This window comes from Takifugu rubripes, chromosome 15, assembly GCF_901000725.2.
Source record: "Takifugu rubripes chromosome 15, fTakRub1.2, whole genome shotgun sequence".
Classification (NCBI taxonomy): Eukaryota; Metazoa; Chordata; class Actinopteri; order Tetraodontiformes; family Tetraodontidae; genus Takifugu; species Takifugu rubripes.
This window is the reverse complement of record NC_042299.1, coordinates 14,146,982-14,174,547: the sequence shown is the minus strand read 5'-3', so window position 1 is coordinate 14,174,547 and position 27,566 is coordinate 14,146,982. Positions and strand designations below refer to the sequence as shown.

The following is a 27,566-nucleotide window of genomic DNA, read 5'->3' as shown; positions in this document are numbered from 1 at the left end:
TTTTGAAAGAAGAAAAATATATCACATACCAGGGCAAATATTGCAGTAATTATTATGAATTAATTCATTAACATAAATACAAACAAAAAATCATGACACACATAAATATGCGAAAATAAAGATCAAATAATGCCAAAATGTATTGAAGGTACTGAAAACTAAATGCAATCACGGATGGTTTTGATCAAACAAACGCAGAACATTTTTGTTTGCTTGTTTATTGTCATTTCAGATGAGTAGCCTACGCTAACCATAAAGTTAATGCAAAGCTTAGAGCTGCAAATTTGCTCAATTTTAAAAATCAACCCTATTCAAACAGTACTTTTCTCAACACAAAACAGTTTTTAAATATGCAATACAGTAAATACCTGCTAATTGGTGAATCTGTAACATACACACAGGAACAGGTTATCTAATGTTTGAGGATTACAGTCCTTTATTTTATTTTCTAAGTGACATTACAAAGCACAAATTAATTAGATTTATATTTTCTGCATTTTGGAGATGAGACGATGATGGTTTAGGCATCACAATTTATACACAATCCTAGAGGGTTTAAACATACACGAGTAAAGGACCCGCACTGAACTTCAGGAAATGATGACGCTCTCAAGGTGTCTTCACTAAAATTGCACATGGGTGTAATACTGGAAACGATATCGTCGCATTTTAAAGATTGATGATTGGTTAAGATAATACAGGTGAAGACTTCACTGAATGTCACAAAATTGCAAGAATAAATTCTAATGGCCAATAATTACCGGACCTAAAACGGATTTAACAGATTTTATACTTCAAGAATGCCAAAGTTGGCAAGTAGCCTTTGAATGAAATTACTGTTTAAGATTTAAAGCAATTCAAGTCCTTCAATAAATTTGTTTATGCACGATTTGAATGTGAGATGACATTCAATGCTTTAGTTTTAGAATGACCCATCTCAGCTGCAGTAAGTGCTAGTTAACAGAACAAAAGAACAGTCATCTGAAGGATGAAGTGAAGGATTGGGAGACTTTGTTATATCTATGGAATTCCTGCAAAGTCGATCATTGCTGCATGCAGGATTAGCATTGCTTGATAAGAGTGATTCTCCAAGAACTTTTATTTTTAGCACGTTTTAGCAGCACTGAATTTCTAACCATCTATAAAATGCAAAACATTCTTTTGGGATTATTTGTGTGAGCATCTAGCTAAAGTTAGGGCATACGAGAACAGAATAATTCCTTTTCTGCCACTGAATTTTATTTAATCTCTGCATCTCTATGGCTGTATTCCCATTAATGCAGCCATAAGGAACTAAGTGCTAAGTTTATTTGAGGAGGGAGGTGACATTCCAATGAGCTTTTTGTCCGACACGGGACTAACAACGCCGTGAATAAGGTTCTTGTTGCAGTCACTGATGCTGACCTCGGGGGATAGCTTGGGGCAGGTGAGGCTGCCTGTCAGGTCCATCAGATCCTCCAGAGCTCTGCTGTTACTCACGCTGCTGTGCTGAAACTCACTGACTGGTGAGAATACCGGGATTGAAATAAGATCCTCCCTTGACGTAGGGCTGGAATGCAATCAGAAACATTTCCTAATGGGTCCACTGATCAATCTAATACGAGTGATTGGAACAGCTGGATGACCTACCTGATCTCCATGGACTGCATCTCGTCACATGAATCCTTCACACCCAGAGGCTCCAGCTTGATGACTGGTGTGGACACGAGTCCTCCTGTCAGGTGGGTCCCAACAGGTTTCCCATCCACCCAGAACCCTTCTTTAGCTTTTCCCTCTGGAGCGGACCCACGCGGGCTTTGCTGTGTGTTTATCCCAGCAGCTGCATGGCCTCTCATCAACGCACTGGCTTCACCATTTGCTGTTCCGTTCATCACACCTTTTTCCTTCACTTTAGCCTCTTCTGAAAGCTTTGGTGACACCACGCTTATGCGGTCGGTGGTCTTCAGTCTTGCTTGGCTCGCCTGCCCTCCCTGCTGGAGGAGGATATCCATCTGTCTGTGCTCATCACTGGTTTTCAGCTTTGCCTCAGCCGTGTTCAGGTGATGACTGTTGTCTTTGGCCAAAAGCTGCTTCTTGTTGTCCTCCTGTGTTGCCTCAGCTGGGTCTTTCTTCACGTGAGCACGTTCTGTCATGCTGACTGTGCTTGGTTCTTTTGGCTCTTTAACCTGGAACTCAACTTTTTGGTTTGCTTGCACATTCATCTGTGTTTTAGATTGAACTGTCTTTTGATCACCTGTGGAGGATAAAAAAAACAACACTACTGTGCACTTTAATATATTTAGACCATTCAACCAAAAATAAATAAAACCCACTCTTAGATATTGAATGCAATAAATCCACATTTCTGAGATAAGTTCAGCATTTTTGGATTATGTAGTGTTGTGTCACCTCCAAGTTGGTTCTTTTCTCATTCCTTGACCTGTGGGTCATCATTTATATATAGTACAGCACATTTATTCTGTTGAATTATATTTTTTAAAGATGGGGATTTGGGGCACTGGGGTTGACCTGAGGGAACCTACTCACATCTGCACGCTCGATTTCATCCATTGAATTTTTGTGTGATTCTGAAGGCCAGTTTTGGAGAGAGTCCTGGTTGCTTTCGAACTTCCTCTATTTCGGAATGATGGAGGCCGCTGTGCTCTTGTCACCATTAAGTGCAGCTGGAATACTTTTTGTAGCGCTACTCAGATCGGTGATAATTATGTCGATTATTATTTAAGCTTCAGGTTTTTCTTATTTCAATTTGCAAAAAACAAACTTGGCTCTGAGGGCAACAACCACCCCTGCTGCCTTTGGCACTGTTTCACCCCTGTCCCTCCTTTAGGACTTAGTATTCTTCCAACCTCTTATCACCACTGAGTGGGAATAACACTGGAAAACCTTTGTTGAGTTGGGTCTGACAGCGGTTTTCATCTCATCTTGGGGTGCGTATTCCAAAACCGGTCTCAATTTTTCTCTGTCACGTCAAGCTTTTGAAATAAAGGATCCCTTATTGTTCAAAGTATCCCCTATAGGATATTGATAATACGGACATACTGGGAGCTACACATGTCTCATCGCACTGGCTCAATTGTGACTACACAATTTGCCAAATAACTGGAGATGAGTCCAGTCATAATCAGTCTGACTACAGCTAATCAGTGGAATTTGGCTAATCCGGAGGGGAAGCTGCGGAGGAAAAACAATGACTGCAGTTTTGGAATCAGTGTGTCACTTTTAGTTTTAATCATCATAAAAATCTAACTCAACCAATCTTTTTTTCTTTTTTTTCCAAATTGTTCCCCAGTATAATCTAATCATGTTTGGACTAATCTTGTTATATCTTCAATGATTTTGTGTCTCTTCCTCTCATTTGTCTTTTTTATTTTTTTTACTTTTTAAAAATGCTATATAACTGTTGGTTGGAGGTTATCCCATTTGGCTGCATCTCTTCTTTTTTAAGTCTTTAATCATCCTCCTGTGGTTCACCTTTTTGTCCTTACCTTCATTTATATTTGGCTCTGCTCTCCACATATGTTACTGGCTCCTGCCATCTTGACCTCTGACCTATGACTGCTTTTACTCACCTCAGACCAAAATGAAAAAATAATGATGTCCTTTTAGGATTATCCAGATGTATTCATGTATTCGTCCCTTTCACTGCTTTACAACATCGAATTAATTTAACGTTGTTTGAGTTTAACATACCTTAGTAATCAATATATTGATGATTTCTTCTATATTTTATCTGCTGCAAAGATGTTTGTTGGCTTTTACAGTGAATTAAATCAGCCTCTGTACAGCTTCTTTACAGTAAGACTGGAACAGTGAAAGTGTTACACTGCAGAGCATTCCCTAAAGGAATCTTCCAAGGGCAATTTTAAGAGCAGATAATTCTACCCTCAGCTCCAAGTGCACTGCATCACAGTATAGAAAATGCAAGATCAGCACTAAGAGGAAAGTCAGCAGCTGTTCCTGCATATTGCAGAAGAATATAAATCCTGCAATATGATTCTTTTTTTTTTTTTTTTAAATGCATGTCCAGAGGTAACTGTTATCCTGAATATTCAAAATCATAAGAATCAGAATTACTGCATACAAGGAGAAAAGAATGCAGGCTGAAATTGTGGCATCTGTTGTACTGAAATGCCACAAAAACCAAAAACTAAAGTCATGCGCTAAGTAAGCTCAAGACAATAAATGAATCACAACATAGGCCAACCATGCCCTGTTTGCATTTTTACAGCTGCAAGGCATACAGAGACGGGTAGAGGAGGCAGGGACGGCAAGCAAACGCAAGTGGCTTTAGGGTGACTGAACAACGCACTAACCTGGAGATAAAACAGGCTTTGTGTCCACCTGCTCCTCCCTCTGATTCAGTGCAGAACAGAGACAATCACATCAACATTTGGGGGTAATCAGGACGCAAAACACAAGTCTCACCACCAGTAAAATTTAATTATGAAACAGAAAAGAAGGGTTCTCAAATCAAAGAGAATGATCGCATGATCAGCGGGTGTTTAAAGTGGCACGTCTGTTTGACAGCAGTGTCTCTCTACAGTACCTTCAAGTCTGCTTCCCCTTTTCTAGTTCTCCTCATGATCTCCTCCAGTCTCTGCAACAGAAGACGGAGATGTATTTTATCAGAGGATGGTGTGTGTGTGTGTGTGTGTGGGAGCAGACCTTTTTTCTTAGTTGCCTCTCTTCCTCCTCCTGTTGCTTCTGTATCTCTCTGTCTTGTTGCTGTCGCTCTGCAGTTTCCTGAGCCATTAATTTTGCTCTTTCTCTCTTTTAAATCGGGGAGAAAATATTCTGGATTATTTTCCACTGACAACAGGAGGGGCATCAAAACAAACCAAAACCCCACGTAAATTAGATATACTGCATGTGGTAGTGGGGGAGGGTAATGACCTCACCTCTTTTTCCAGTTGGGATTGTTGCTCTTTCTCTTTGTTTTCTTGGTTCTGTCTGTCAAGTTTCTTCACTTCTCGAGCTTTTGCCTCCTGAAGTTGTTGCTCCTGCAAACGTTGCTTCCTCTCCTGCTCCTCTCTGACTCTGCAGTGCATGTAAAGACCGAAAGACCCGTGTCCACTTCATGGTTTCTCTAAGAGACACTTTATTCTGTAAACTCACCTTCTTTCTTCCTCAAGTTCCCGCTTTTTTTCCTCCAGTTCCTTCTGTGCTCGGGCCTGACGCCTGCGCTCTGTTAGCATCCTCGTAGCCTCTTCTGCATTCGTTGTGCCAGCCGCAGCTTTCACTGTGCATGGTGCTGATTCAGATAGATATAATGAAAGCTTTGTTAATATGTTCTTAAACTGAATTACATGTAAGAATTCACTTGCATCCTTGTCAGTGGCACCTTGTTTTGACTCTCCATTCTGAGCACTGCCCTGCACCTTCTTCTCAGAGGAATCTGTCTTGAGAGGCGTGTGGTTCTTTCTGTCAGGGGACTGATTTTTGTTCTGTTCAGAAAGGTGGACTTTAGCAGACTTCTCAAAAACTTGACCTTTATTTGGCCCCAATTTGCTCATTTCAACCTTTGCCTCAGCTGGATGCCCGATGTTGTTGTCAGTCGTCTTCTTGTCTGTCATCTGCTGCCTGGTTTCTCTCTCCACAGTCTTCTCTTCTGCTCTCCTGTCACTGGTTGAATATTTTGGCGGATATCTTGTTGGAGAGTAATGTGTGTTGCCTGGAGACTGAGAGCGCAACTTAGATCCCAATCTGCAAAAACACACAGCTGATGTTTCATCTGAGAATTTAGGACATTTTACCCGCATGTTTCAGTTCCACAACACAAATATGGTCTCACTTGGAAGTGGGTGCCAAGTGTTTAGTGACACTAGCAGGAGATTCAGATCTTCTTATGGGGGATACACAACCGGGAGATGCAGTTCTTCTCTCTCTACGCAGCCTTTCTTTCTAAACATTTAACGTGGACAAGAAACATAAGCTGCCCACTGTGTTCTGACACTGGCAGGTGAGGTGTGAAGGTGTACAAACGCCAACCTTGGGGGTATTAGGAGTAGACTGAGAGCCTCCCAGATGAAATCCAGCTCTGCTGTGATCTGCAGGGTTGAGTGAGCTGCGGAGAGGGGACCTGTGTGGGCTGCAGGGCGCTGCAGGATAACAAACAATGGACTTTTCAAGGTAAATGACAGTTAAAGAAAGTGACAGACGAATGATAAATGGTCAGTGGGCGTAGGTGGACAGTGTGTGCCGCATCCAGTTGAAGCTCAGTTTTAAGAGACGGTCAGATGACGTTGCAGAAAAGATACATAGGAGAACACCTTGCGTCGGAAGTTGCAGTAGTTTGAAGTTATTGAATGTTAAATGATGAATATGGCTGCACATCAGTTTTACAATATTTGTTGCAGCAAAGTGTCAAAGTGGTCATAATGAAATGAGCACTTAATTTCAAACACAATTGGGCTAAATGCTGCTTTATAAAGAAAGAGAGGCAAGTACTTTCCTACAAAGAATGATGCATTCACACACATGCCAGCATGCCAGCTATTAATAATAATCCCTAACTCAATTTCCAACATTTGCGGCATGTGACACAATGACTGAACATTGATATAAACTTAAAACCAGACTATCTACCCCGCCAGGTCATCCATCACCCTTCTCCGCCGTATTATCTGTAAAGAGTGCAGCCATCCCAGTGGGAGGTCTGTATCTGTGTCTATTTTAGTGCACATACTTCTATTCTAGGTCATGTGAAATTAATCTCTGAAATGGCCTCCTGCAAGGATGCAGTCAGTGCCATTTATCCGCTTAGATTTGGAAACTTAACCCGACTTTATAACAGAACAAACAAATCCATCTTCAAACCTTGAGAAAGGAGCCGTGTGGGAGGGAACATTGAGAATTTCCAAAAGACCCATTCATCTTTTCCTAGTTCCTGTTCCGGAGATAATTAATCCGGGGAATTGAGCTGATTTGAGTCAGACACACAGCAATGCTGGGCTGACAGATACAGTATATTTGATCGTTTTGAATGGGTTTCCTTCAAAATAATGCCTTTTGCACGATACAGAAACAAACACAACATGCACACATGACAGTGAGAGGACAATTGTTTCCGGTTGAAATGTCAGGTCCAGCCTAAGACAAGCAAACACTGAGACGCTAACGGTTGGACAGACAGGAAGGGAGAAACATTTGGGTGGGCAAAAGTGGGGGCTTAACTTTACCAGATTCGCTGACGGCAGGAAGGGGGGAGGCAATGCCATGGGGGAAGGCGGAGGTGGCAGAAAAAGGGAGTGGGGCATTCTCACTTTCACCTACAGGCAGCAGGCGGAGCAGAGCAGAGCAGAGGTGAGCAGTCAGAGTTAGGAACATTTTTTTTTTTTTAAAAACAACTCCTCATCCTCATTTAGAGCTGGATGATAACTGAGATTATAGGATCATCTGTGCAGACGTGTAACTCTATCTTTTCTCTATAAGGAGTAACACTTTGTGGTTTCTTCAGAAGCCAGTCTTAAACAAGACACACACACTCACAATGAAATGAAGGGATACAACAAACTGCAATTATTTCAAATCCTGCTGCCTTGTTGCTAGTTGCTGTCCTGTTACAGCCAAAATAATGGCAAGGTTAGAAATGTTTTACCAGCTCCTGCCGGGAAGCCTCTGCTCCAGCGTTTATTCCGCTGCTCCAGCTGAAGGCTTCGCTCCATTGAACGTCTCATTAGGGCTTCCAACCGCTCCTAGGTGCACCACAACAGAGTTTTATTTAATACCCTGACTGCTTTCTTGCCCTTTTAACCATAAAAAAACAATTTAAGATGAATTGCATTGGTCAGCTTTCTCATTAGGGGCGGTGGTGTGGTGGTTAGCACTGTAGCAAGAAGGCCCCGGGTTCGATCCCCGGTTGGGACTGAGGCTGGGGACTTTCTGTGTGGAGTTTGCATGTTCTCCCTGTGCCTGTGTGGGTTCTCTCCGGGTACTCCGGCTTCCTCCCACAGTCCAAAGACATGCATGATTGGGGATTAGGCTAATTGGAAACTCTAAATTGCCCGTAGGTGTGAGTGTGAGAGAGAATGGTTGTTTGTCTATATGTGTTAGCCCTGCGATTGACTGGCGTCCAGTCCAGGGTGTACCCTGCCTTGGCCCATTGTGCTGGGATAGGCTCCAGTCCCCCCACAACCCTCAGTGGAGGAACAAGCAGTAGAAAGTGAGCGAGTGAGTGAGATTTCTTATTAATTCTGCCGACCCTTTCCTCCTCGAGCTGCTGCCTCCTCTTCTCCTCCACCGCAGCCCTGCGGAGCTCCTCCTTATGCCTCTGCTCCTCCAGCCGCCTCCAGCGTTCCTCCACGGTGCGTTCATACTGCAGCCGAGCTCTACGCTCCTTCTCCCGGATCAGCTGCTCTCTGGCCGCTGAAAGCGAAACATTCTGCTCCATATACTCGCGCACGGTAGAAAAGAGTAATAACTGGAACAAATACACTGTGTGGCTTCAAACCTGGCAGTTCACAGAGGCGTTTAAAACAAATGCTTTTAGACAAGAGATAAACCAGCAACTGTAAGACTTGGAATCAGAATTTCCTGCATGCCAGAAATCTGGTCATTCAGAACAGCCGTTAATATTAAATGACAGCTAATTTTGTGGCAACTCTTTGATCATGTCATGTTTTCTAACATTACACTGGTTGTCAGTTCAAAAAGTCTTGAAGAAGGAATAAACCAAATGCCTTTAACTTGCAACTATAGGAAAATATGCGTTTCTTACCAAGGCTTCTCTCTCTCTCCTCCCGCCTCTCCTTGGCTAATCGCATCCTGTCATCGGTTCTCAAGTAACCCTCCACAACTGAGGGATGGTTGAAGATGTCACAGCAGGGATAAATGAGCAGGAACAAAATAGACCGCAATGGAAAATAAGACATTTTTTGGAAAGAAACACGCTTACTCTGCTTAGCTGCTTGGTTACTGATGTTTGACGACAAATGCGATGGAGAGGCATATCCGTTGACTTGTGGCTTCTTCTCTGTGTTCATCAGATCTTTAATCATATTGAGAAGAGAAAGAACACATGCTGCTTTAACGCAAAGACGCTGACATCTGCGCCACAGTCGTGACCTGCAGTGTACTCTGATTACCAGCAGAGGGAGACCTTTGTATGGCACTGCTGTGCGCTATAAGTGCCAACGAGCCTCATGCCAAGGGAAGAATTGATGCAATATGTGGCACAGGTCCTTGATATAACAGCCAAATCCACCAGAGGTCATGACCTATCATGCTCATTATCATTACAACTTTACACAGATGCAGATGTTTATGTTGTTCAGATAAGACCACCATCGGTGTGGCTCATTGACAGGATGTTGGTTGGTTGGTTACTTACTTGTTTTTGCTGATCTGGATGGAGAACTGTGAGCATTTGTTGGGGATCTTTTGTCAGGAAGCAGGTTGATGGAGGGTGATGAAATCTTTTCAGCTGGGGGCACATACAGGGACCTTAACTTTAATTTATATTGACTTTCCATTTAACTCTAACTTAAACTCATCCCTAACCTTACTGTTAAACTTCAAAACACAAGAATTCAAATTTGACATGAATGGAATGACGCAGCACCGACTGATACACAAACAAAATGAGACAGGAAGGAGATTGAACAAATCAATGAATCAACTAATGTCACATCACACTATGCAACAAAATTAAATAAAATGTATACAAAAAGATACAATTAAAGAATTAAACCTAGATCCTGACAAGTACAACTGCATTACAGTTGACAGCTGCAACTCTGAACTAATGTAATAACTAAGATTTTGCACAAAGAGGATGCTCATTTTCAAAGGAATATTTCTGATACAGCTATTCACATCTACCATCACCACCATTAGATCCACTTAATCGTTAGTGATTGATTTGTGATCGCAAATTAAGCTTTATTTTAGCTAATGGGTGAACAGATGCTGCTCCTATTTCATTTTTATCTGTAAATCCAAACACTCACTCCAGAACAGTCATCTCTCATTTTGCGTTGAACTATTGTGACAAGTCTGCTCTACTTTCTGGAATAGTTAGTCATGCAATTAATGAGATTTTTATTCTTTCGGGCCATGGATAGTGGTTTCACACCATCACCCTATTCTGGAAAAGGACCCAGCCTCAGCTGAGAAGGACATGACACAATAGTTTGATGCTAATGGAAATTAAATGCCAGGACTTCCTCTCCACACCCATTCTGTTATCAGATTGAATGGCGTCATCATAAATTCTGAGCTGTTTTTGCTTTAAAGTGATCGGCGCCCTGACTTAAAGCTGATATGGTGCCACAATAAGGTGTCAATCGAACAATGGAAGAAAATTAGAAACGCATAGAAAGTCACTCACCAAACACAAGCTAAATTTTACATGAAAATAAAAAAATCCAATCTAATTACGACCGCTGACCTGCTCCAGTGAAAACAATACGCACAAAGCGAATTAAGAACAGTGTCGCCTGCTCTTCGTTATAGCGGTGGAAATGTCACTGCGTCACTCACGATTCGCTTGGAATCGTTACTCTATTACAGCAAAATCATCGCAATACCAACCTTGCGACTCGGATCTTAGGTTTACCTGTCAGTGTGGTAGATGGAGCGACTGCTTTGGCCATGGTTCTAATCGCATATACGCAGAACACTCCGATGCAGTTAAAGCTGATTTTTGCCCTTCTTCTAAGCAAAAAACACACAAACAACGCCAAACCCCTCCAAAAAGCCGAAGTCCGCTCAAATGGATTGTATGAATGTCATTGTGGGAGGAGAGAGAGGGCACAGCAGAATGATGTGTGAACGATTCGGGGGGATGCTGGGGCAGAGATGACGCTGCGCACAGTCGAACTGATTATTGATGGAGCGCTCTGTGCGTCAGCGCGTAAAAACAATCTAGTCCAACGGTACATGGGGGAAAAGCTAACACTTCAAAACAATTTTAGCGAGGTTAATGGTGGTTTCGATGCAACGACAGAGTCTCTCGGTGTGTTTCTAGCAAAATTTGTGCATGCGAAATAAAAACTACACCATATGGTTTATCGTTTATTGTATTGTTATTGCATGGTGTTCGGAAAATGGATCACAACCAGACTTTGAAACAGAGAATACAAGAATATATAATATAAGGAAATTCTGTTCTATTATAGCTACCGTTATTTTAGCAAGGATTTGACAGTAGGTGGCAACAGTGAGCATGTTATCTGAGGTATATTTATCAGGACAGAGAAGAAGAGAGAAACCGGAACACAAGGAAATATGAAGTACAGAGGAGGCGAATGATGCAGACCTAAAAAAAACTGAAAATACGGCCAAGTATAGGTGATAAGCTGCGAAGTAGCTCAGGGAGTTAAAGCGTCAGGGTTGTATATAAAGTTCTGACAACTATAACTGGTATATAGTTTTTTGTCGACAGGTTTTCCTCGCTTAAGTAACACTCCTAACCAGTCGGTGGCGCTAATGCACCGAAACGTTGTCTGAAACCGCCATAAAACCAAAAAAGAAGAAGAACGAAACCGGAAGGACAAAACCTAAGGACGGGGCGTAGCTGTGTGAAGATTGTAGGGTGCAAAATGCTGACCAATATCGGTAATGTGTTGAGAGCCGGTGCTCAAAGAACGGTGAGTACGTGTTTTTAACGTGTTCATTACATGAAAAGATTATTTTTTTTCAAACATTATGCTGCACTGATCCGCATAAATGTGTTGTTTTGACCGATAATACAACTGCCTTTACTGTGCTGACCTTGTTAGGCCGAATGATAGCTTATTTTGCTAACGCTGCTAAAATCTGTTGAAAGATTTTTTTTAATCATTGTCATTCCTTAAAATTACGACAGCGTAATTGTGAAGTCTGGTAGTGTTTTATCTGTGATTTGCTTACGTGGCAACACAGCTACTCCTGCAGTTAAGTGATCCGTTCTGATATGCTGCACTATTGGCACAACTTTGTGTTTATAATAGGCAGAATTGAACATGAGACTACATTGTCACTACTGGCACAAAATAACAAGACAGAACTGAATTGCACTATCAGGAATTATGTATATAAGGACTTCTTACCGCGTTATGTACTAATATTTGTATTTGTTTTCCGGGATCTAAAGTATTTTTCCCAAACAAGCCTGAGGAACTATCCTTTAAATCTTAACTAAGTGTTGACTGATTATTATTATTTTGGATTTAAATCAATATTTTAATGAATTAGGTAGAAAATGAAGGTTTAGTTAACTTGAATTAATATATTTCTGGAAGCGGATTTGAAATCTGTTGTTTTTGTGTGCCGCACTGCAGGGAGCAGCTGCCCTCGTATCAGCACGGACATATTCTGACTTCACGACCCAAGCTACCTTTGAAATCAAGGTGAGAATTAAGGAAAATGGTCTTTGCTCAGTAATATTGTAGAAAAGTCTCTGAGGTTCTGGGTATTTTCTGCCCTATAGAAATGCGATGTCTACAAGCTGGATGAAGCCCCAGCCACACAGGTGGTTATGACTCGCGATGAGGGTCTGCAGTATTATCGCACCATGCAGACCATGAGGCGTATGGAACTGAAGGCAGATCAGCTCTACAAGCAGAAGATTATCAGAGGATTCTGCCACTTGTATGATGGCCAGGTTAGGAGTGTGGTTTTTTTTTTACCCCCCTGAATTGCACGCACCCTCCCAGAGGTTGACACATTGACAGCCTAACCTGATGTCCACAGGTATAACTCAATGATATATTTTCTCCCAACCCTGGTAGGAAGCCTGTGCAGTTGGTATTGAAGCATCGATCAATTTGACAGACCACCTGATCACTGCCTATCGCGCCCATGGCTACACATATACTAGAGGAGGGACTGTAAAGGAGATCATGGCTGAACTCACAGGTCAGTCTGTCACGTTGAGCTGCTTTAATGGTGTAGCTTTTGTAAATGAGTCTTTTTTCATTCTTTGAGCTAAATTTTTTTTTGAAAAGCCCTTTATAATTTTCAGGTAGAAGAGGAGGTATTGCTAAGGGCAAAGGTGGCTCTATGCACATGTACTGTAAACACTTCTATGGAGGAAATGGAATCGTAGGAGCTCAGGTACATCTTCCTATTTTTAATTGTCAATTAAAAAGACTTTATTTTATAAATAATTTTAGAAGGCTTTTGCTGCTTTAAAAACTGTACAAATAAGTATCTAGTATATACAAAATCAGAATGAAGTCATTTTAACCATCTAACCTGTTTCACACTATAGGATATAAACCAGATGTGTCCAGAGGTTCATTTGTCTTTAACTTCCATGTATGCTTTAACTTGCATTTTAACATTGCAGCACATTTTTGTTTTCATTTAAATGAGTTTATCAGTTTAGACTATAGGTAACACCTTATCCCCAGTTAGAGCAGTAAAAAACATGATTTAAAGCTGTAAGTTTGGTGCGTTTTAGTGTGAGTCCTGACAAGTTCATCCACAAAAATGGGAACTTTTAATATTAAGATGAACTAAATGTGATAACAATGCTCAGGTTCCTCTGGGTGCTGGTGTGGCTCTGGCCTGCAAATACCTCGGCAAAAATGAGCTATGTGTCGCTCTGTATGGAGACGGTGCTGCCAACCAGGTATGGTTGAAAATAATACCTAACCAAGCGCATACCGATTCTTGACCGATGGACGTCAGCTGATGTCTGTGTGCTTTGCAGGGCCAAATATTTGAAACCTACAATATGGCAGCACTTTGGAAGTTGCCCGCCATATTTATTTGTGAAAACAACAGGTACGGTATGGGCACGTCAGTGGAGAGGGCTGCAGCCAGCACAGACTATTACAAGAGAGGAGAATTCATTCCTGGTCTCAGGGTACCATTCTTACTTTTTGTTTTATTACTATGTTTTGCAAAATCTTGATGTTGGTGTAATGTAGACGGTGGCTGAGGTGTAAAAAGTTTGGATGTCCTGTGACCAGGTGGACGGGATGGATGTTCTTTGTGTTCGGGAAGCAACAAAGCTTGCAGCTGAGCACTGCCGGTCTGGCAAGGCAAGTGAAAACCATTCATTTGTATAAAGCTGGACATGGAACTGTTTATTGTTTCCTCACTGTCCCGTGTCTTTCTTTGTTTTATTAGGGTCCCATTCTCATGGAACTTCAGACCTACCGCTACCACGGACACAGTATGAGTGACCCTGGTGTCAGGTAATTAAGACCTGATTTGAATATCAGCTTAACAACTTTTATTAATGCATTTTATGTAACAATTAACGTCTATTCTTACTGTGCTACTGCTCCTTGCTTTTGCTAACGTCCCACAATAGTGATGCAGAATCCCTCTCGCTGTAGTGACTTTGCAATGCTCTGTCCACACCCCCAGGATGGACTGAAAATGATGAATGAAAAGTATATTGTTTTGGACTAAGTAATGATGCCAGATTATTTTTGATCTTCTAATCATTAATAGTTAAATATGTGAATATAGACTGCTGGTCTTTGATTGAAGCCAATGCAAATAGAACAATCTTGCTTCATTGAACGTGTAATTACACTAATCGCCACCAGATGGCGACGTTTTGCACTGCAAGTTCAAGTTGTCACACTTGGATTTGGGCTCAGTCGCTCTGTTAGTGCATCCCTACAACACCCCCGCACCAATCTGTCCCTTTTCAGCTACCGTACACGTGACGAGATCCAGGAGGTCCGCGGCAAGAGTGACCCCATCTCTATGTTGAAGGATCGCATGCTCAGCAACAACATGGCCAGCGTGGAGGAGCTCAAGGTAAAATGAAAAGAAACGTGACTGCGCTGCTTTTTAACGGAGCCCACTGCACTGTTAAGCACTTTGTGTGCGTCTCTGTAGGAGATTGACGTGGAAGTGAGGAAAGAAATTGAAGATGCTACTCTGTTTGCCACCACTGACCCCGAGCCTCCCCTGGAAGACTTGTGCAACCACATCTTCCACAACAGTCCGCCAACAGAAGTACGCGGCATCCATCCGTGGTCCAAGCTGAAGTCGGTCAGCTAAAGCTTTTCACCAGCCCGTCGACTCTGTTTTATTGACCTTCACGCACACTCTCCGAACCGGTGCCTCGAACCCACAACCTTCAGAACATAGTTCATTTTAACAGCAAGAACTAAACTCAGCACCAATGGTTCAACGTGCTACTTTCAAATTATTTATTCATCTTGACTAAATTGGCCCCCTTTTTTCTTTTTTTTTCTTTTTTTTTAAATAAAAAAAAGACATCAAATCATTTCCTAGCTGGAAATATGCATAACTGTTTTGGAAATAAATTTAATATTTATCCTGTATTATTTAAATTGTCATACATGTAATGTCTATTCCGAATCTACTTCAGAATCTTTAAAATTGAATGTTGGCCCTTATAATTGATGTATATGAAGGTGAAGTTGTTTACCACCTGATAAACCTCTTGGATAAATAACTATATTTGATGCAGTGTAAAATTAGAATTACCATTTTTTTCCCCTCCATGATGATTTAATAAATAATTGCTTTTGAAATATTTATCTTGCCAAACAACACATGTGCCCGGTAGATCTTGTGTGTTTGTTCATCACACTCCAGACTGAGAATGTGATCCCAAAATGTCAGCACTTTTTATACGGGTTTTCTGCAGGTACTTGGACGCCTGGCGGCCGTCACAAGTCTCCTTTTCCCCCCATGTAATCAGAAAAATTATCACTTCCAACTGCAACTATTCATGTATCATTTTAAGCAACTCTGGCTACGCTGGGAGATCAGCTTCATGTGCAACTGGTATATTTGGCCTGTAAGCTGGTACTTGAAGGCAGCAGCAGGGGTTCGGGAGGAGAGCACATTTTTAATTTCACTCTTTACCTGTCAAATACATAAACACGTTAAACTAAAGACATTGTGGGTGCAAACGTCATCCTTTAAAATGTCTTGGTTTCTTCTGCAATGTGAATAATTGTATTAATGCCAGTTGGCAGCTGAAATTCAAAATGTATCGAAGCAAACTGTTACACAGAGTGGCAACACTTCATGGAAACGTTGTTTCCATGAAGTGTTAACTGTAATAAACAGTGTTAACTGTAATAAAGACTAAAGAACTCTGATGACCCCTTTTCCTTTTGTACTGAACAATCCTTTTAAAGAGTTTCCACCTGGATAAAAGTCTAGAATAACTCCTATTTTCATAACAGGAGGTAAAGATTTTACATTTAACTGTGTATACTTTTAATGAATCCGCATTTACATGAGTTAGACTTCAGGCCTGCTGTTCATAATGGGTTAGAGAAGCAGATGCGCTTGATAATGATATTGTTACGCGCACATATTCTTAATTCTGGGAGCTGGAAAGTTATTTTTAACCAGGTTACTCTGGAGAGTGGAGCTGGTTAATTAGCTCCAGAAGATGGCGGTAATGCAACGGTGAGGTCTGAGGCGGATTACAGAAGAAGAGGAGGAAAAGGAAGGAGGCGAATCCTGTCCAAGTAGTTGTAACGCGTTGTACGTGCTTTCCCAGCCACACTATGGAGCTTTCCCCGTGCATTAGTGCGAAGAAGGAGCTTTTCTACAGCGCTGCTCTCGTGGTCCTCCTCGCCTGCACAGTCAGGACCGCGGCGGAAGCTTCCCCGGACAAAAACTCCCAGTGTCACAACTACGCGGGAGGACACGTCTATCCCGGAGAGGCTTTCCGAGTGCCCGTGTCAGATCATTCCCTGCACCTCAGCAAAGCCAAGAGTGAGTTTTTTTTAAATTTATTTTGGGGGGGGGTTGCCTCCAACATTAGTTTTTGAGGCGCGTCGGAGAGCGCGTAATTTGGCGCTTCGGTTGGTTCTCTTGGAGCTTGCGTTTGGTGCGTGTGTTCTCAGGACAATAGGCACGATCGGCGTGACGAAGTTTGACTTGTGCACGATCCCCAATATTAGAGGGTTTCTGGGGATTGTTGCGATCAGGATTTTGTGGGACACGTCATTCTGGGAAGTTCGCTGCACACTTTCTCCTCCCTGTCTGTGGCGCTGCGCCAGTTTAGTTCCTCATAACTCTACAAGATTATAGCAATAATTCGATTATCTATAGATCGACAGATTTTGATTTCTACACCGTCTTCATCAAACGAGGTCGAAGTTTTATTTACTGTCAGGTGTCACATGAAGTTTGAGACTTTACCCCGTGCAACAGCACCAGCTGCTGTGTGCGCAAACATGGGCGTTTAGACCATAGAACCTTTTGCATGGTGAATTATGACAGGTTTTTAAATATATAACTGTAAAGCCGTGCGTGTGTGCCTGCAGTTTCCAAGCCTGCGCCACACTGGGAGGGAACCGCCGTCATTAATGGTGAATTCAAGGAGCTGAAGTTGTCGGACTACAAAGGGAAATATCTGGTCTTTTTCTTTTACCCTCTGGACTTGTGAGTACATTTCTGGGGTGCACTTTGGACATCAGATGTGTTCTTGGGGTCGTGAGTCTGCTGTTGGGTCTTTTGCAGCACGTTCGTCTGCCCCACCGAGATCATTGCCTTCAGCGACCGCGTGCACGAGTTCCATGCGATCAACACGGAGGTGGTCGCCTGCTCTGTGGACTCCCAGTTTACTCATCTGGCCTGGTAAACAGCATCGTTACTGCTACTCCAAATCAACTCCCTGTCATGAATATAACATCTAAATTCCCACCACTTCAGGATCAATACGCCCAGAAAACAGGGCGGACTTGGACCAATGAAAATCCCTTTGCTGTCAGACCTGACTCATCAGATTTCAAAAGACTATGGAGTGTATCTGGAGGACCAAGGACACACACTGAGGTGTGGTTTCCCCATCTACAAAATTTACAGAAATTATTTTTTTTGGGAGGTTTTAATGGGCTTGAAATGGAACTGTTTGGTGGACAGAGTGACTTACTGTGACGCGTATGCTTGAAATGTTAAATCTTGTTTCTGAATGTCTCAGAGGGCTCTTCATCATTGATGAAAAAGGCGTCCTGAGGCAGATCACCATGAACGATCTCCCAGTGGGAAGATCTGTGGATGAGACCCTCCGGCTGGTCCAGGCCTTCCAGTACACAGACAAACATGGAGAAGGTACGGGCAATAAATGTGGAATGGGATGAAGGTGCAGAGTGGGAATCTGTGCACAAATGTATGCAGGTGTAAAGCTGCATCTCAAGAAGGTGTTTTGTATCTTGCAGTGTGTCCAGCAGGATGGAAGCCAGGCAGTGACACGGTGAGTATCATCCAGGCTCGATGGGGGGGGACACTTGTTAGTTTGTTTTATTTCTTGTAGAAATTTATCTGAGCCTTCCTGTTTTAATCCCACAGATTATTCCGGATCCCTCGGGAAAGCTGAAGTATTTTGATAAACTGAACTGATTCTGTTGTTGTGACCCTTGAAAGGCAGCTGACCAAAAGAACAAATAAAATAATTAAAAAAAATGTCTCTCCTGTGTTTAGTTTTAGGTATCTATACATTATATATATTTTCATCTAGTGGTGGTTGTACATAACTACACATCTCATTGGATGGACTTTCTAAACATGGAGTTTTAAGCAGTGTCGCTTATTGCATTACCTGGCAATAATTTTGGGTGTTTACGTATTTTTCTGCATTCTTTTTGGGAAGATTCACGTGACGTCGGTGTGCGCGCGCGACACCACGATGTTATTTCCGCCGCCGACAGCAGGGGGCGCTGTCGCCCAATTAAATGGGGACGAGCCCCGTGACGCGACTCCCAAAGGTAAACCGGGGTGCGCGTATGGAAATTACACTCCAGACACATCTTCAGAATAATTGTGTTGTAGATTTATTTAAAAAGAAGTCAATTCTGATATAAGTGAGAAGATTGAGAGTATCCCCACATTAAAGAAGGTAATAATCTAAAATTATACACGGGCCCCGTAGGTTCATATAAAATAACAAGGATTAAAAGGTATTTTTATAAACAGCAATTTCATATTAGACGGCTAAAATTCAGCCCTGTTTAATATGAGGCTAAAAGAAGCAAGCAGCCTGTGACTATTTGATGTTTTACATGTTCAAATTTATCAATAATGGAAACCAATAACTGCATTCGTTGTTCACCTGCTGACTGTACAAGTTCAAATATTCAAATAAAAATGCACTTTCCAAAACACTTTGTATGTGGAAAAATATCACTTTAGAAGAGCGGGAAACGTGTTGAGATAGAAGAAAAGTATACGTGCACGGAACTGTGGCTGTCTTAGGTGACTTAAATGTGAGCCGTTGTGTCTCTGGACGGGGGGGTCACCACTTTAGATGAGGATTTCCATCAACGCCTCATGTAATACTGCTGTTAGTAGCCTTGAGACAATTACTACGCGCCTTTAGAGTTGTGCTCCTCAACCCTTTCGGCCAGGATCGTGCCAGTAGACCTGGGATCATGGCCTATTTGGTACCTGCCTGTGTGATTTCCACCTCAACCCTTCCGCATTTTCCTGCCGCTCTCCGGCTGTGACGTGTCGTGCTGACGGCGGCCTCGGAGCTGGAGGAGCAGGGGACTGTAGCATGACAAGATCTGGCTTCACACGGGTCCTGCCTTCAGCAGAGCTCCAGAAACAACCCATAACCCCTCCTTCTCTGCTCCTGTCCGGCCCGCCCAAATATCACAAAATTCCCGACTGAATCCTGCCCGAGACTGGGTGAACCAGGCGGCCTGGGAAGCCGAGGAGTAGACAAAGGCCATCCCTGCAGCTTAAATCTGGTACGCTGGCTATTTTGCATCTGCGAGACCCGTATGCGGAGCTTTGGTTGTGTTTGTGCATGTCCAAGTGTCTTTGTTTTTGAATGCATGTGATATTTTAATTAATTTCTTTCACGCCACTGACAGGCCGCGCAGGGCCGGGCCTTTTCTTTCCAAGGCCTCCATTGAGGCCGTATAATTGACATTTTTTTCGGCCTATCTGCTAGCGAGCCAGTCCGCTAAAAGTTTTGGCATCGTTACTAGCCCGGGTTGGAGGTGGAATTTTACGTTTGGAAACACAATCGTCCGTGTGCGATATCACCCACAATAGACGCGGGGTGACTTTAGAAAAATCTCCGTTTGGCGTTAAAATTAGCATTCGCCCGGACACTAAGCTAACAAAATGGCGGGCGCTAGTGTCACGGAAAACGCTAGTGGGGCTGTTCATGCTTCTCCATTTTGCAGCTTTCCACCAAAGCCCCCTGCGAGGTTGGATTTTACATTTGTTTTTGGAGGCGCGATAGCCAAGAATGTTTTTGAAAAGTGTGGAGTTTAGCGTGTGGGCTGTCGGAATTAGCACATGCACCCAGTGCTAACACCGCTCCAGTGGTCAATTGAAGACATTACCGTTTCATCTCGTCGGGGCTTACGAACTATTAAGACGTGCATGAATGAGTGGCGAGGTTAGTTGGGTCGTTCCAGTTGGATTTGCCGTCTTTCCAACTACTTTCGGCGGAATATTATATCACAAAAGGACTTTGTCATCTTATTACCTGGCCGTGGGGGGATGGTGCAGTCGGTGAAGACGCTGCATCGGTCACACTGTTTACATCTCTGCATCCCCTTGTGTCTGTGTGAGAGGAATATCTTCCACAAATGTTGCCTAAGCTGCATCACTACTCATATTTCCACCTGGATGACTGTCTTAACCCAAGTTTGAAGTTATACCACCGCTGGCTACACCATCACAACGTGTCATTACACGCATCTAGTTATTGTCTGCAGCCCAAACAAAAGATGTTTCTGTTATTTTTGGATTTAAAAAAAAAAAAAAATTCTATGCAGGAGTGAACTCCAAAATGAAACCACGCAAATATCAGGCTGGCTTTTGAATGTTGAACCATCTTAAGGTGCAGCAGTAATAACTAGAAAAGTGCACAGACCCCTGCCAAGCAAGTAGTACAAGGTTACATATCTTGGGCGGTTGCTTATAGCCTCTTGGCTTATCAAGCAAAACTCAAAGTCCCTCCAAGATCCAGAGCATCATTAAAATTGAATTGTCTCTTCCCGGGCCAATTAACATTTCCTGGAACTTTCCTTAGAATCCGTGACTAACTTTTAAAGTTATTTCGCTAACGGACTGATAAACAAACGCCGGCCGTCACGTTACTTTGTGGTGGATGTACTGAAGAAGTTTACTGCTGTGGACGTTCATGTGTTAGTCACATGATCTGCAGTCATGTACATGGAAATGAATAATAATAGTTTTTATTGTTGGGAGCTTTTCTTGGTCCTCCAACACTAAAGGGAGGTTTGACACAAACTCGTATCAATAGAAAATGCCAGCCCCGTCCAGATCAGGCACCAACAGGTTTATTTCTGTTAGGATTTGGTCAGATTCCTGCTGTTGTGCAGTTAATGATCCATTCTGTCATGTGGGGCAAACTATTAGCATAATGCATTTATGTATATCATTATAACTGTAAGAGAACAAATATGGCAATTATGGACACCGGATGCTTTCCATTTCTTCTAAGTAATTTAGATTTTTATATTTTGCTTGTTTACAGATTTTGTTCTTTTATTGGTAGTTGTAGTACATAGTGTTTTTAAGACAGCATCTTTCCTATAGAGACACTTTACTTTGATAATAGAAGTGTCTGATGTAAAGGCTGTTCAGTTATTTTTGTAAGGCTGGAATGGGTATGTTGAACAATGTGCTGGCCTCCTTATTGAGATTCAAGATTTACTTTATTCATCCCCGTCGGGTAATTGAATTGTAATAGCAGCATAGACATGAAGAGACATCAATTCTTGAATTTTGTTAACACCAATAACTAAAACTTACCTCTGTGTGCTTTGTCTCCAGCTCTCCAGTAACAAATGCAGTGCGAGGACAATGGATGAAGATGTCACCAGGCTTGCAATACATTCTGAGGAGCCTAAAATAATATTACACGGATCGGGTAATTACCATGCTTATGTGCATTTTGTTTCCATAGAAGAAGCAGGACTGTTGATACATCTATGATACATCTTTGAAATGTTGATTTTTGGTAGATACTACAGATAGATGCTCGATGCTACATACCGCATGATGTATTATATGGAATTAATAGGTGTCGCTCATTTAAGGTGTCATTTAAAAAGCATACAAATAACCTCTAATTCGGAACTACTGATAACGGAGTAACCCTGCGTTTTCCAGATGAGGGTGGTGCCGGCGGGCAGGAGTTTGTTGTGGAACTTCAAGAGACTGTGTTGGTATCAGAAGGTGAAGGGGAAAGCATGGCAGTTCACAGGTTTGCCCCAGATGAGCTAGTCATCCAGGATGCTGTTGAGGATGTGGTTTCTGAGTATGTGCACTGCGATGAAGACGAAGATGTTGCTGTAGAAACCTGTGTGATGGCTCTGGATGGTGAGGAGGAAGGTGTCGCCATGGGAGACATCCCTGAAGATGGTTTGGACCACGAGCAGCAGGAGGATGATCAAGATGGCTGCGGGGATTATCTAATGATATCCTGTAAGTCCGCCACTCTGTCCCGTTGGGGTCACAGTAAAATGTCACGTTGCTTCATTATAAAACATTTACTCTCCATTTACGCTCAAAGGTCCTCAACAGAGATCAGATCAAAGAGCCCAACACAAAAAAGAATCTGAAACAATCAAAACAGTGTCTGAAGCCCCTTTGTTAGCATTTCGTTTTCGTTAGCATCCGATTATTTTATTACCGGTAGCTTGATTCATGATTGCGGCGTGTTTCCCACCTAGTGGATGAAGCTGGGAAAATGGTGTCTGAGGATGGAACGGAGGTAACGGTGGAGGGAGCGGTGGAGGACCAGGAGGTGGAGAAGGACGAGGATGGCCAGGAGGTGATAAAAGTGTACATCTTCAAGGCTGATTCAGGGGAGGATGACATGGGTGAGTAGCATCGCTGATTTAACCAATCAGTCCTCATGGTGCCTGCAAAACGTGTGTATATCAGTGTGTCTAGGAAATTCACATTCTATAAATCTGTAGGCACTAAAAATAGTTATTTTTTTCAAATTGGTTTCTAAAATCCTTGATAGTGGGGATGCACTGATACCACTATATGTGTGTATCTCAATATTCTAATTAAGTGATAATTGGGATGAGAACAGCCACATTCCACACATTTGTGTGCAAAAAGTATGAGAGTGCAAAGTTTAGAAAACTTCAAACAAGTTTTATATTGCCTGAAATGTAAAGAAATGATTGATAAATGTGAATTTGAAACACGGGTAGTGGCACAAGGTCGTTTTACTGTTTACTCCTGTTTCAGTATTGGTGCTGAAATGGTCAGATCTGTGCATCCCTACTTGGATGTCCCCTAAGCAATGATCTCGATTGAAACTCGGATCAAGAGTTTAAAAGCTGTTCTTATTCTGTAGGAGAATCGGTTGACATCAGTGACGGAGACACTGAAAGTGTGGCGTTAACTGAGGCTTCAGGCCAAACGCTGAGAGAGAAGATGGTTTACATGTCTGTCGGGGATTCCCATCACAGTCAAGGAAACCACAGTGAGTTGTGTGGACCTAATAAACTGGGATGAGAGTTGTGAATGTAAACATTCATATCCCCCCTCTTTTACCTCCAGTTTGGGTGCAAACATGTCCAGGTTGGTCCTATGAGACGGAGGTTTAGGAAAGCAGCATTACAAGGTGTAGAACTAATTGCCTATGGCTTCCTGTATGGCAGCGTGTTTTTAGGGATCGATGACCACGATCAGCAGAGAGTTCTTTAACAGCATCAATGGAACCCTGGATATCAGCCACCTCTCTTCACTTTGGCTTGATTCTACAAAAGTTAGACAGTTGCTCCAATCACAAGATTGGCTGAACACATGATGTCACCCCGGCAGGTGCTGAGGACAGCGAGAGTTGTGAAAACCGAAACGGGGCAGCCAGCGCACTGTTGCATATCGATGAGTCCGAGGGCGTTGACGACATCGGCAGACAGCGGAGCAAGAACAAGAGGAGATCTGAGCACCGACAGGTACAGACAGGTAAGAGCAGTACACACTCTGCATACATGTTTGCTTCAAAGGGATGAGTGAAACTGGAGATGATTGTTAAATCTCCTTATATGAGAAAACTCTTTGATATTAAGGATCAATTATTAATTTATGCAAGTGTAATGATTCCATTTCTGTGCAACTTCAACATCAATCATAAGCGGTGACTTTCAATACAAGATATATTTTCTTTTTTCAGCATCACAGTTTAATGATATTCTCGCTTTGAGCACATTTAGAAGCAGCCATTAATTTTGGCTGAATTATTAGAGTAGCTGTAAAACTTGATTACAGTTAAACAGTAAAACAGTAAAACTTGTAGACAGTTTGAACAGACTTTTGTGGCAGTTGTTCTGTTATCTTGCTATCACACACACAATATTATAAGCATAATTCTGAATGTGTCAGCCATAATTTGCCTTATTATTGTGTTCCTTTTTAATCTAATCACTGATGGTAGATAGTATTTATACATTTAGTGCGTTTCCGTTTCCCCACAGCCATCATCATCGGTCCGTATGGTCAGCCATTGACGGTTTACCCCTGCATGCTTTGTGGCAAAAAGTTCAAGTCACGAGGTTTCCTGAAGCGTCACACCAAGAATCATCACCAGGATGTTCTGACGCGGAAGAAGTATCAATGTACAGACTGTGACTTCACCACCAACAAGAAAGCCAGCCTCCACAACCACATGGAAGTGCATGCCCTCAGCAGCAAGGCCCCCTTTGAGTGTGAAATGTGCGGTAAGGAGTTCCACCAGCAGGCGGCACTGTTTTCCCACAGATTGCAGCATCACCACAGAGAGCCTAAGACCCAACCGCCTCCTACGCCTACTAAGATGCATAAATGCAAGTTCTGTGACTATGAAACTGCTGAGCAAGGACTGCTCAATCGCCACTTGTTAGCCGTTCATAGCAAAAGCTTCCCTCACATCTGTGTGGAATGTGGGAAAGGTTTCCGGCACCCGTCAGAGTTAAAGAAACACATGCGCACGCACACCGGCGAAAAGCCTTACTCTTGCCTGTATTGTGACTACAAGTCTGCAGATTCCTCCAATCTAAAAACGCACATTAAGACTAAGCATAGCAAAGAGATGCCCTACAAATGCGAGCGCTGCTTTCAGACTTTTGCCGAAGAGGAGGAATTAATGCAGCACGGACTAACGCACGAAGAGAATAAGACCCACCTTTGTGCCCACTGTGATCACAAAAGTTCCAATTCCAGTGACTTGAAACGCCATATCATATCTGTTCACACCAAGGACTACCCACACAAATGTGCCGTTTGTGGGAAAGGCTTCCACCGACCGTCTGAACTGAAGAAGCACTCTATGTCGCATCGAACCAAGAAACTCCATCAATGTCGGCATTGTAATTACAAAAATGCGGATCCCTTTGTTCTCAGCCGTCACATCTTGTCTGTCCACACGAAAGAACAGCAGGCCTCTCCTGAAAAGACCGAGGTTAAGAGGACAGAGACGCATACTCCCGTAGCGACGCCTAAAAAGGCCGCATCCACTGCCTCCGGTGCTTCTAACGCAAAGGGCAGAGTGAGTGCAGCCAGTTTGGCCAGCAGCGTGACTGTAGTCATTGGCAAAGGACAGAAAGAGAGGAGGATCTATCAATGCCAGTACTGCGACTACAGCACGGGGGACGCGTCGGGGTTCAAGCGCCACGTCATTTCCATTCACACAAAAGACTACCCGCATCGTTGTGAGATCTGTTCAAAAGGCTTCCGGAGGCCTTCTGAGAAGAACCAGCATATCATGCGTCACCACAAAGACGTGGTGCAGACGGACTGACTCTAGTCTAAACGAGCGGAATACTGTGCCACAACAGATGAACTATGTTGAACTGTCTGCCCCCCCCCCCCCCCATCCCAAAGCAAATCACTGCACCCTCAACGTTCACACTTGCTTCCCCTTCAGCTGAACATTTGTTTAGAAATGTAAACACGTGTACATATGTGATCGATGCTCCATCAGAGTTGTTCAACCAATCCCTTCCACAAACTTGCACTTGGTAACTGCATGTCCCCCCCTGGTCATAGTGTGCATGACCGATTGTGCAGCTCTCTTTGTAGAATGACATTTTGAAGCCCCCCCCCCCCAACACCCCGAAAAACACTTTTCAGTCTCGACAATTTGTCTCAAGCCAAAGTGTGATTTCCAGAATGTTTGCATTTTATTTCAACGCCACATCGTGGTTGATTAAGCAGCTTCTCTGTAGCGCTGGACTTTTAGGTAAACAAATGCAGTAATTAAAAAGAGCAAAGTGAGGAATTAATGAATGACAAATGAGCTTCTGGCTTCTCTTATTGTGCTCTGACTACAAACGTTGTCTTTCTGGCAACACTGGTTCTGTCCATCACCCAGATAAATGGCTATCACTACGGTAACAAAATTACTCTGAAGAAGATACACTTTATTAATCCCACAATGGGGAATTTGGTTTTTACACACCGACTGAGCTGCTGCTGCCTCAATTTTCATGCGTCAAGGTGCTGAATAAGAGTTCAGACGTGCGCCTAACCTGCAGGACGTCGCCTGTGTCGCTCCTCTGATATTCTGTTCTGAGATTGCTGGTATTAATGGCAGTTGTCCATAAATAATGCTCCCAGCAGTAGAAGCAAAATGGAACTGGTGACTATTTTAAAGGCCAATAATACTGAAATGGAGGGCAGTGAGTCTTCACCCATTTATCATTCAAGACTTTTTTTTTTTTTTTAAACATGAATTGACATAATCTAAAGCATTTCCAACAATTGTTACTATGGCACTGATATTTGGCTCGATTTTGAAACAGGTTAGCGTTGATCAATTCATCCACTGATTCTGTCCTTGTGTATGTTTTCCAGTAGAAAGGGACTTTTCTTTTTTCTAGACGACTACAGATGACTGCTCCTGATGGTGTACATGTATGCTTTTGTTACCACCTGTGATTATTTTTTTTATATATATTTATTTCATTTACATGTTGTATAGTTCAGTGTAACTAGACTTCTATGGGACGTAAATTATTGTTTTGTATACAAACCTGTACAAAGCGTGTAGATGTAAACACTTGATAAAGGAATCTCAGCTGTGTTGTTATGGATGTACTTTGGCGTATTTGTTAAAGTTAATAAACTCAAAGTATTTTAGCCATTTGCCTTCTGTGTTTGCACATGGGAGTCATGTGCTCATCAATAATGTGGAAATAGGAACCTGTTGGCGGCGATGGCACTGGGAGACGACGACCGTCTCCATGCAGCGTGAGCCAGAGATTACACCTGTTGTGGAGTAAGATGGGACATTCTTCATTTTAACTGGGAGGAATGATGGAAACCATAAACACCTGTGCCCACCGGTAAATGTTGTTTTTAAAAAATGTAGTTCAGCAGTTGGATTGGTCTGAGATGGGTGTGAACAAGACTAGTGTCACGGGACCAGAGACATCTAGGCATATATAAAGATCGAGCTATAAACATATTTTTAGATACATTTGATTCAGTAAGTATTGAAACGGTGAAGATCAAGAATGGAAGATCTTATTTATGAAACAGTGTGTTCTAGTAGAGTCCTAAAATCTTACAGCACAGAGGACAAAATTCTTTTGTTTTTTTAAAATGGGATGGAAACAAATGAACTGAACATTGAGAGAATAATTATTCTATTATTGCTTAAATGCATCTGTATGTTTAGCACCCAAGCAGATGGAGGA

General features: G+C 42.5%; 4 protein-coding genes across 7 annotated transcripts; 3 read left to right on the top strand and 1 right to left on the bottom strand.

Moving 5' to 3' along the window:
• Nucleotides 1-210: 210 nt before the first annotated feature.
• On the bottom strand, nt 211-10,846 carry map7d2a (MAP7 domain containing 2a). Of its 2 annotated transcripts, XM_011611591.2 has the most exons (18): nt 10,556-10,840; nt 9,329-9,421; nt 8,894-8,986; nt 8,717-8,794; nt 8,201-8,364; nt 7,598-7,694; nt 7,179-7,268; nt 5,989-6,098; nt 5,792-5,901; nt 5,520-5,703; nt 5,342-5,444; nt 5,116-5,251; nt 4,899-5,037; nt 4,666-4,770; nt 4,547-4,597; nt 4,314-4,353; nt 1,630-2,233; nt 214-1,549 (listed from the first exon to the last, which is right to left on the bottom strand). In XM_011611591.2, the coding sequence occupies exons 1-18, from the start codon at nt 10,590-10,592 to the stop codon at nt 1,294-1,296; spliced, it is 2,490 nt and encodes an 829-aa protein (XP_011609893.2). In that variant the 5' UTR covers nt 10,593-10,840; the 3' UTR covers nt 214-1,293. The 2 variants fall into 2 exon arrangements, with proteins under 2 accessions (XP_011609894.2, XP_011609893.2); XM_011611592.2 differs by lacking the exon at nt 7,179-7,268 and having other exon boundaries at nt 211-1,549; nt 10,556-10,846.
• Nucleotides 10,847-11,194: 348 nt separating this feature from the next.
• Nucleotides 11,195-15,465, top strand: LOC101072266 (pyruvate dehydrogenase E1 component subunit alpha, mitochondrial-like). Its single transcript, XM_003971156.3, has 11 exons — nt 11,195-11,588; nt 12,261-12,329; nt 12,410-12,583; nt 12,711-12,837; nt 12,944-13,035; nt 13,463-13,555; nt 13,637-13,792; nt 13,899-13,970; nt 14,059-14,126; nt 14,595-14,703; nt 14,785-15,465. Exons 1-11 carry the CDS (start codon nt 11,541-11,543, stop codon nt 14,947-14,949), a joined length of 1,173 nt encoding a protein of 390 aa, XP_003971205.2. The 5' UTR covers nt 11,195-11,540; the 3' UTR covers nt 14,950-15,465.
• Nucleotides 15,466-16,348: 883 nt separating this feature from the next.
• Nucleotides 16,349-18,345, top strand: prdx4 (peroxiredoxin 4). Its single transcript, XM_011611590.2, has 7 exons — nt 16,349-16,653; nt 17,208-17,325; nt 17,404-17,520; nt 17,596-17,718; nt 17,864-17,994; nt 18,102-18,136; nt 18,232-18,345. The coding sequence occupies exons 1-7, from the start codon at nt 16,443-16,445 to the stop codon at nt 18,280-18,282; spliced, it is 786 nt and encodes a 261-aa protein (XP_011609892.1). The 5' UTR covers nt 16,349-16,442; the 3' UTR covers nt 18,283-18,345.
• A 728-nt stretch (nt 18,346-19,073) lies between these two features.
• On the top strand, nt 19,074-27,010 carry LOC105416178 (zinc finger X-chromosomal protein). 3 transcript variants are annotated; one of them, XM_029847915.1, is made up of 8 exons: nt 19,084-19,631; nt 21,700-21,796; nt 22,039-22,132; nt 22,225-22,353; nt 22,602-22,751; nt 23,243-23,371; nt 23,713-23,856; nt 24,366-27,010. In XM_029847915.1, exons 3-8 carry the CDS (start codon nt 22,039-22,041, stop codon nt 25,664-25,666), a joined length of 1,947 nt encoding a protein of 648 aa, XP_029703775.1. In that variant the 5' UTR covers nt 19,084-19,631; nt 21,700-21,796; the 3' UTR covers nt 25,667-27,010. The 3 variants fall into 3 exon arrangements, with proteins under 3 accessions (XP_011609889.1, XP_029703775.1, XP_011609888.1); XM_011611586.2 differs by having other exon boundaries at nt 19,086-19,631; nt 22,039-22,353; XM_011611587.2 differs by lacking the exon at nt 23,243-23,371 and having other exon boundaries at nt 19,074-19,631; nt 22,039-22,353.
• The last annotated feature ends 556 nt before the right edge of the window (nt 27,011-27,566 follow it).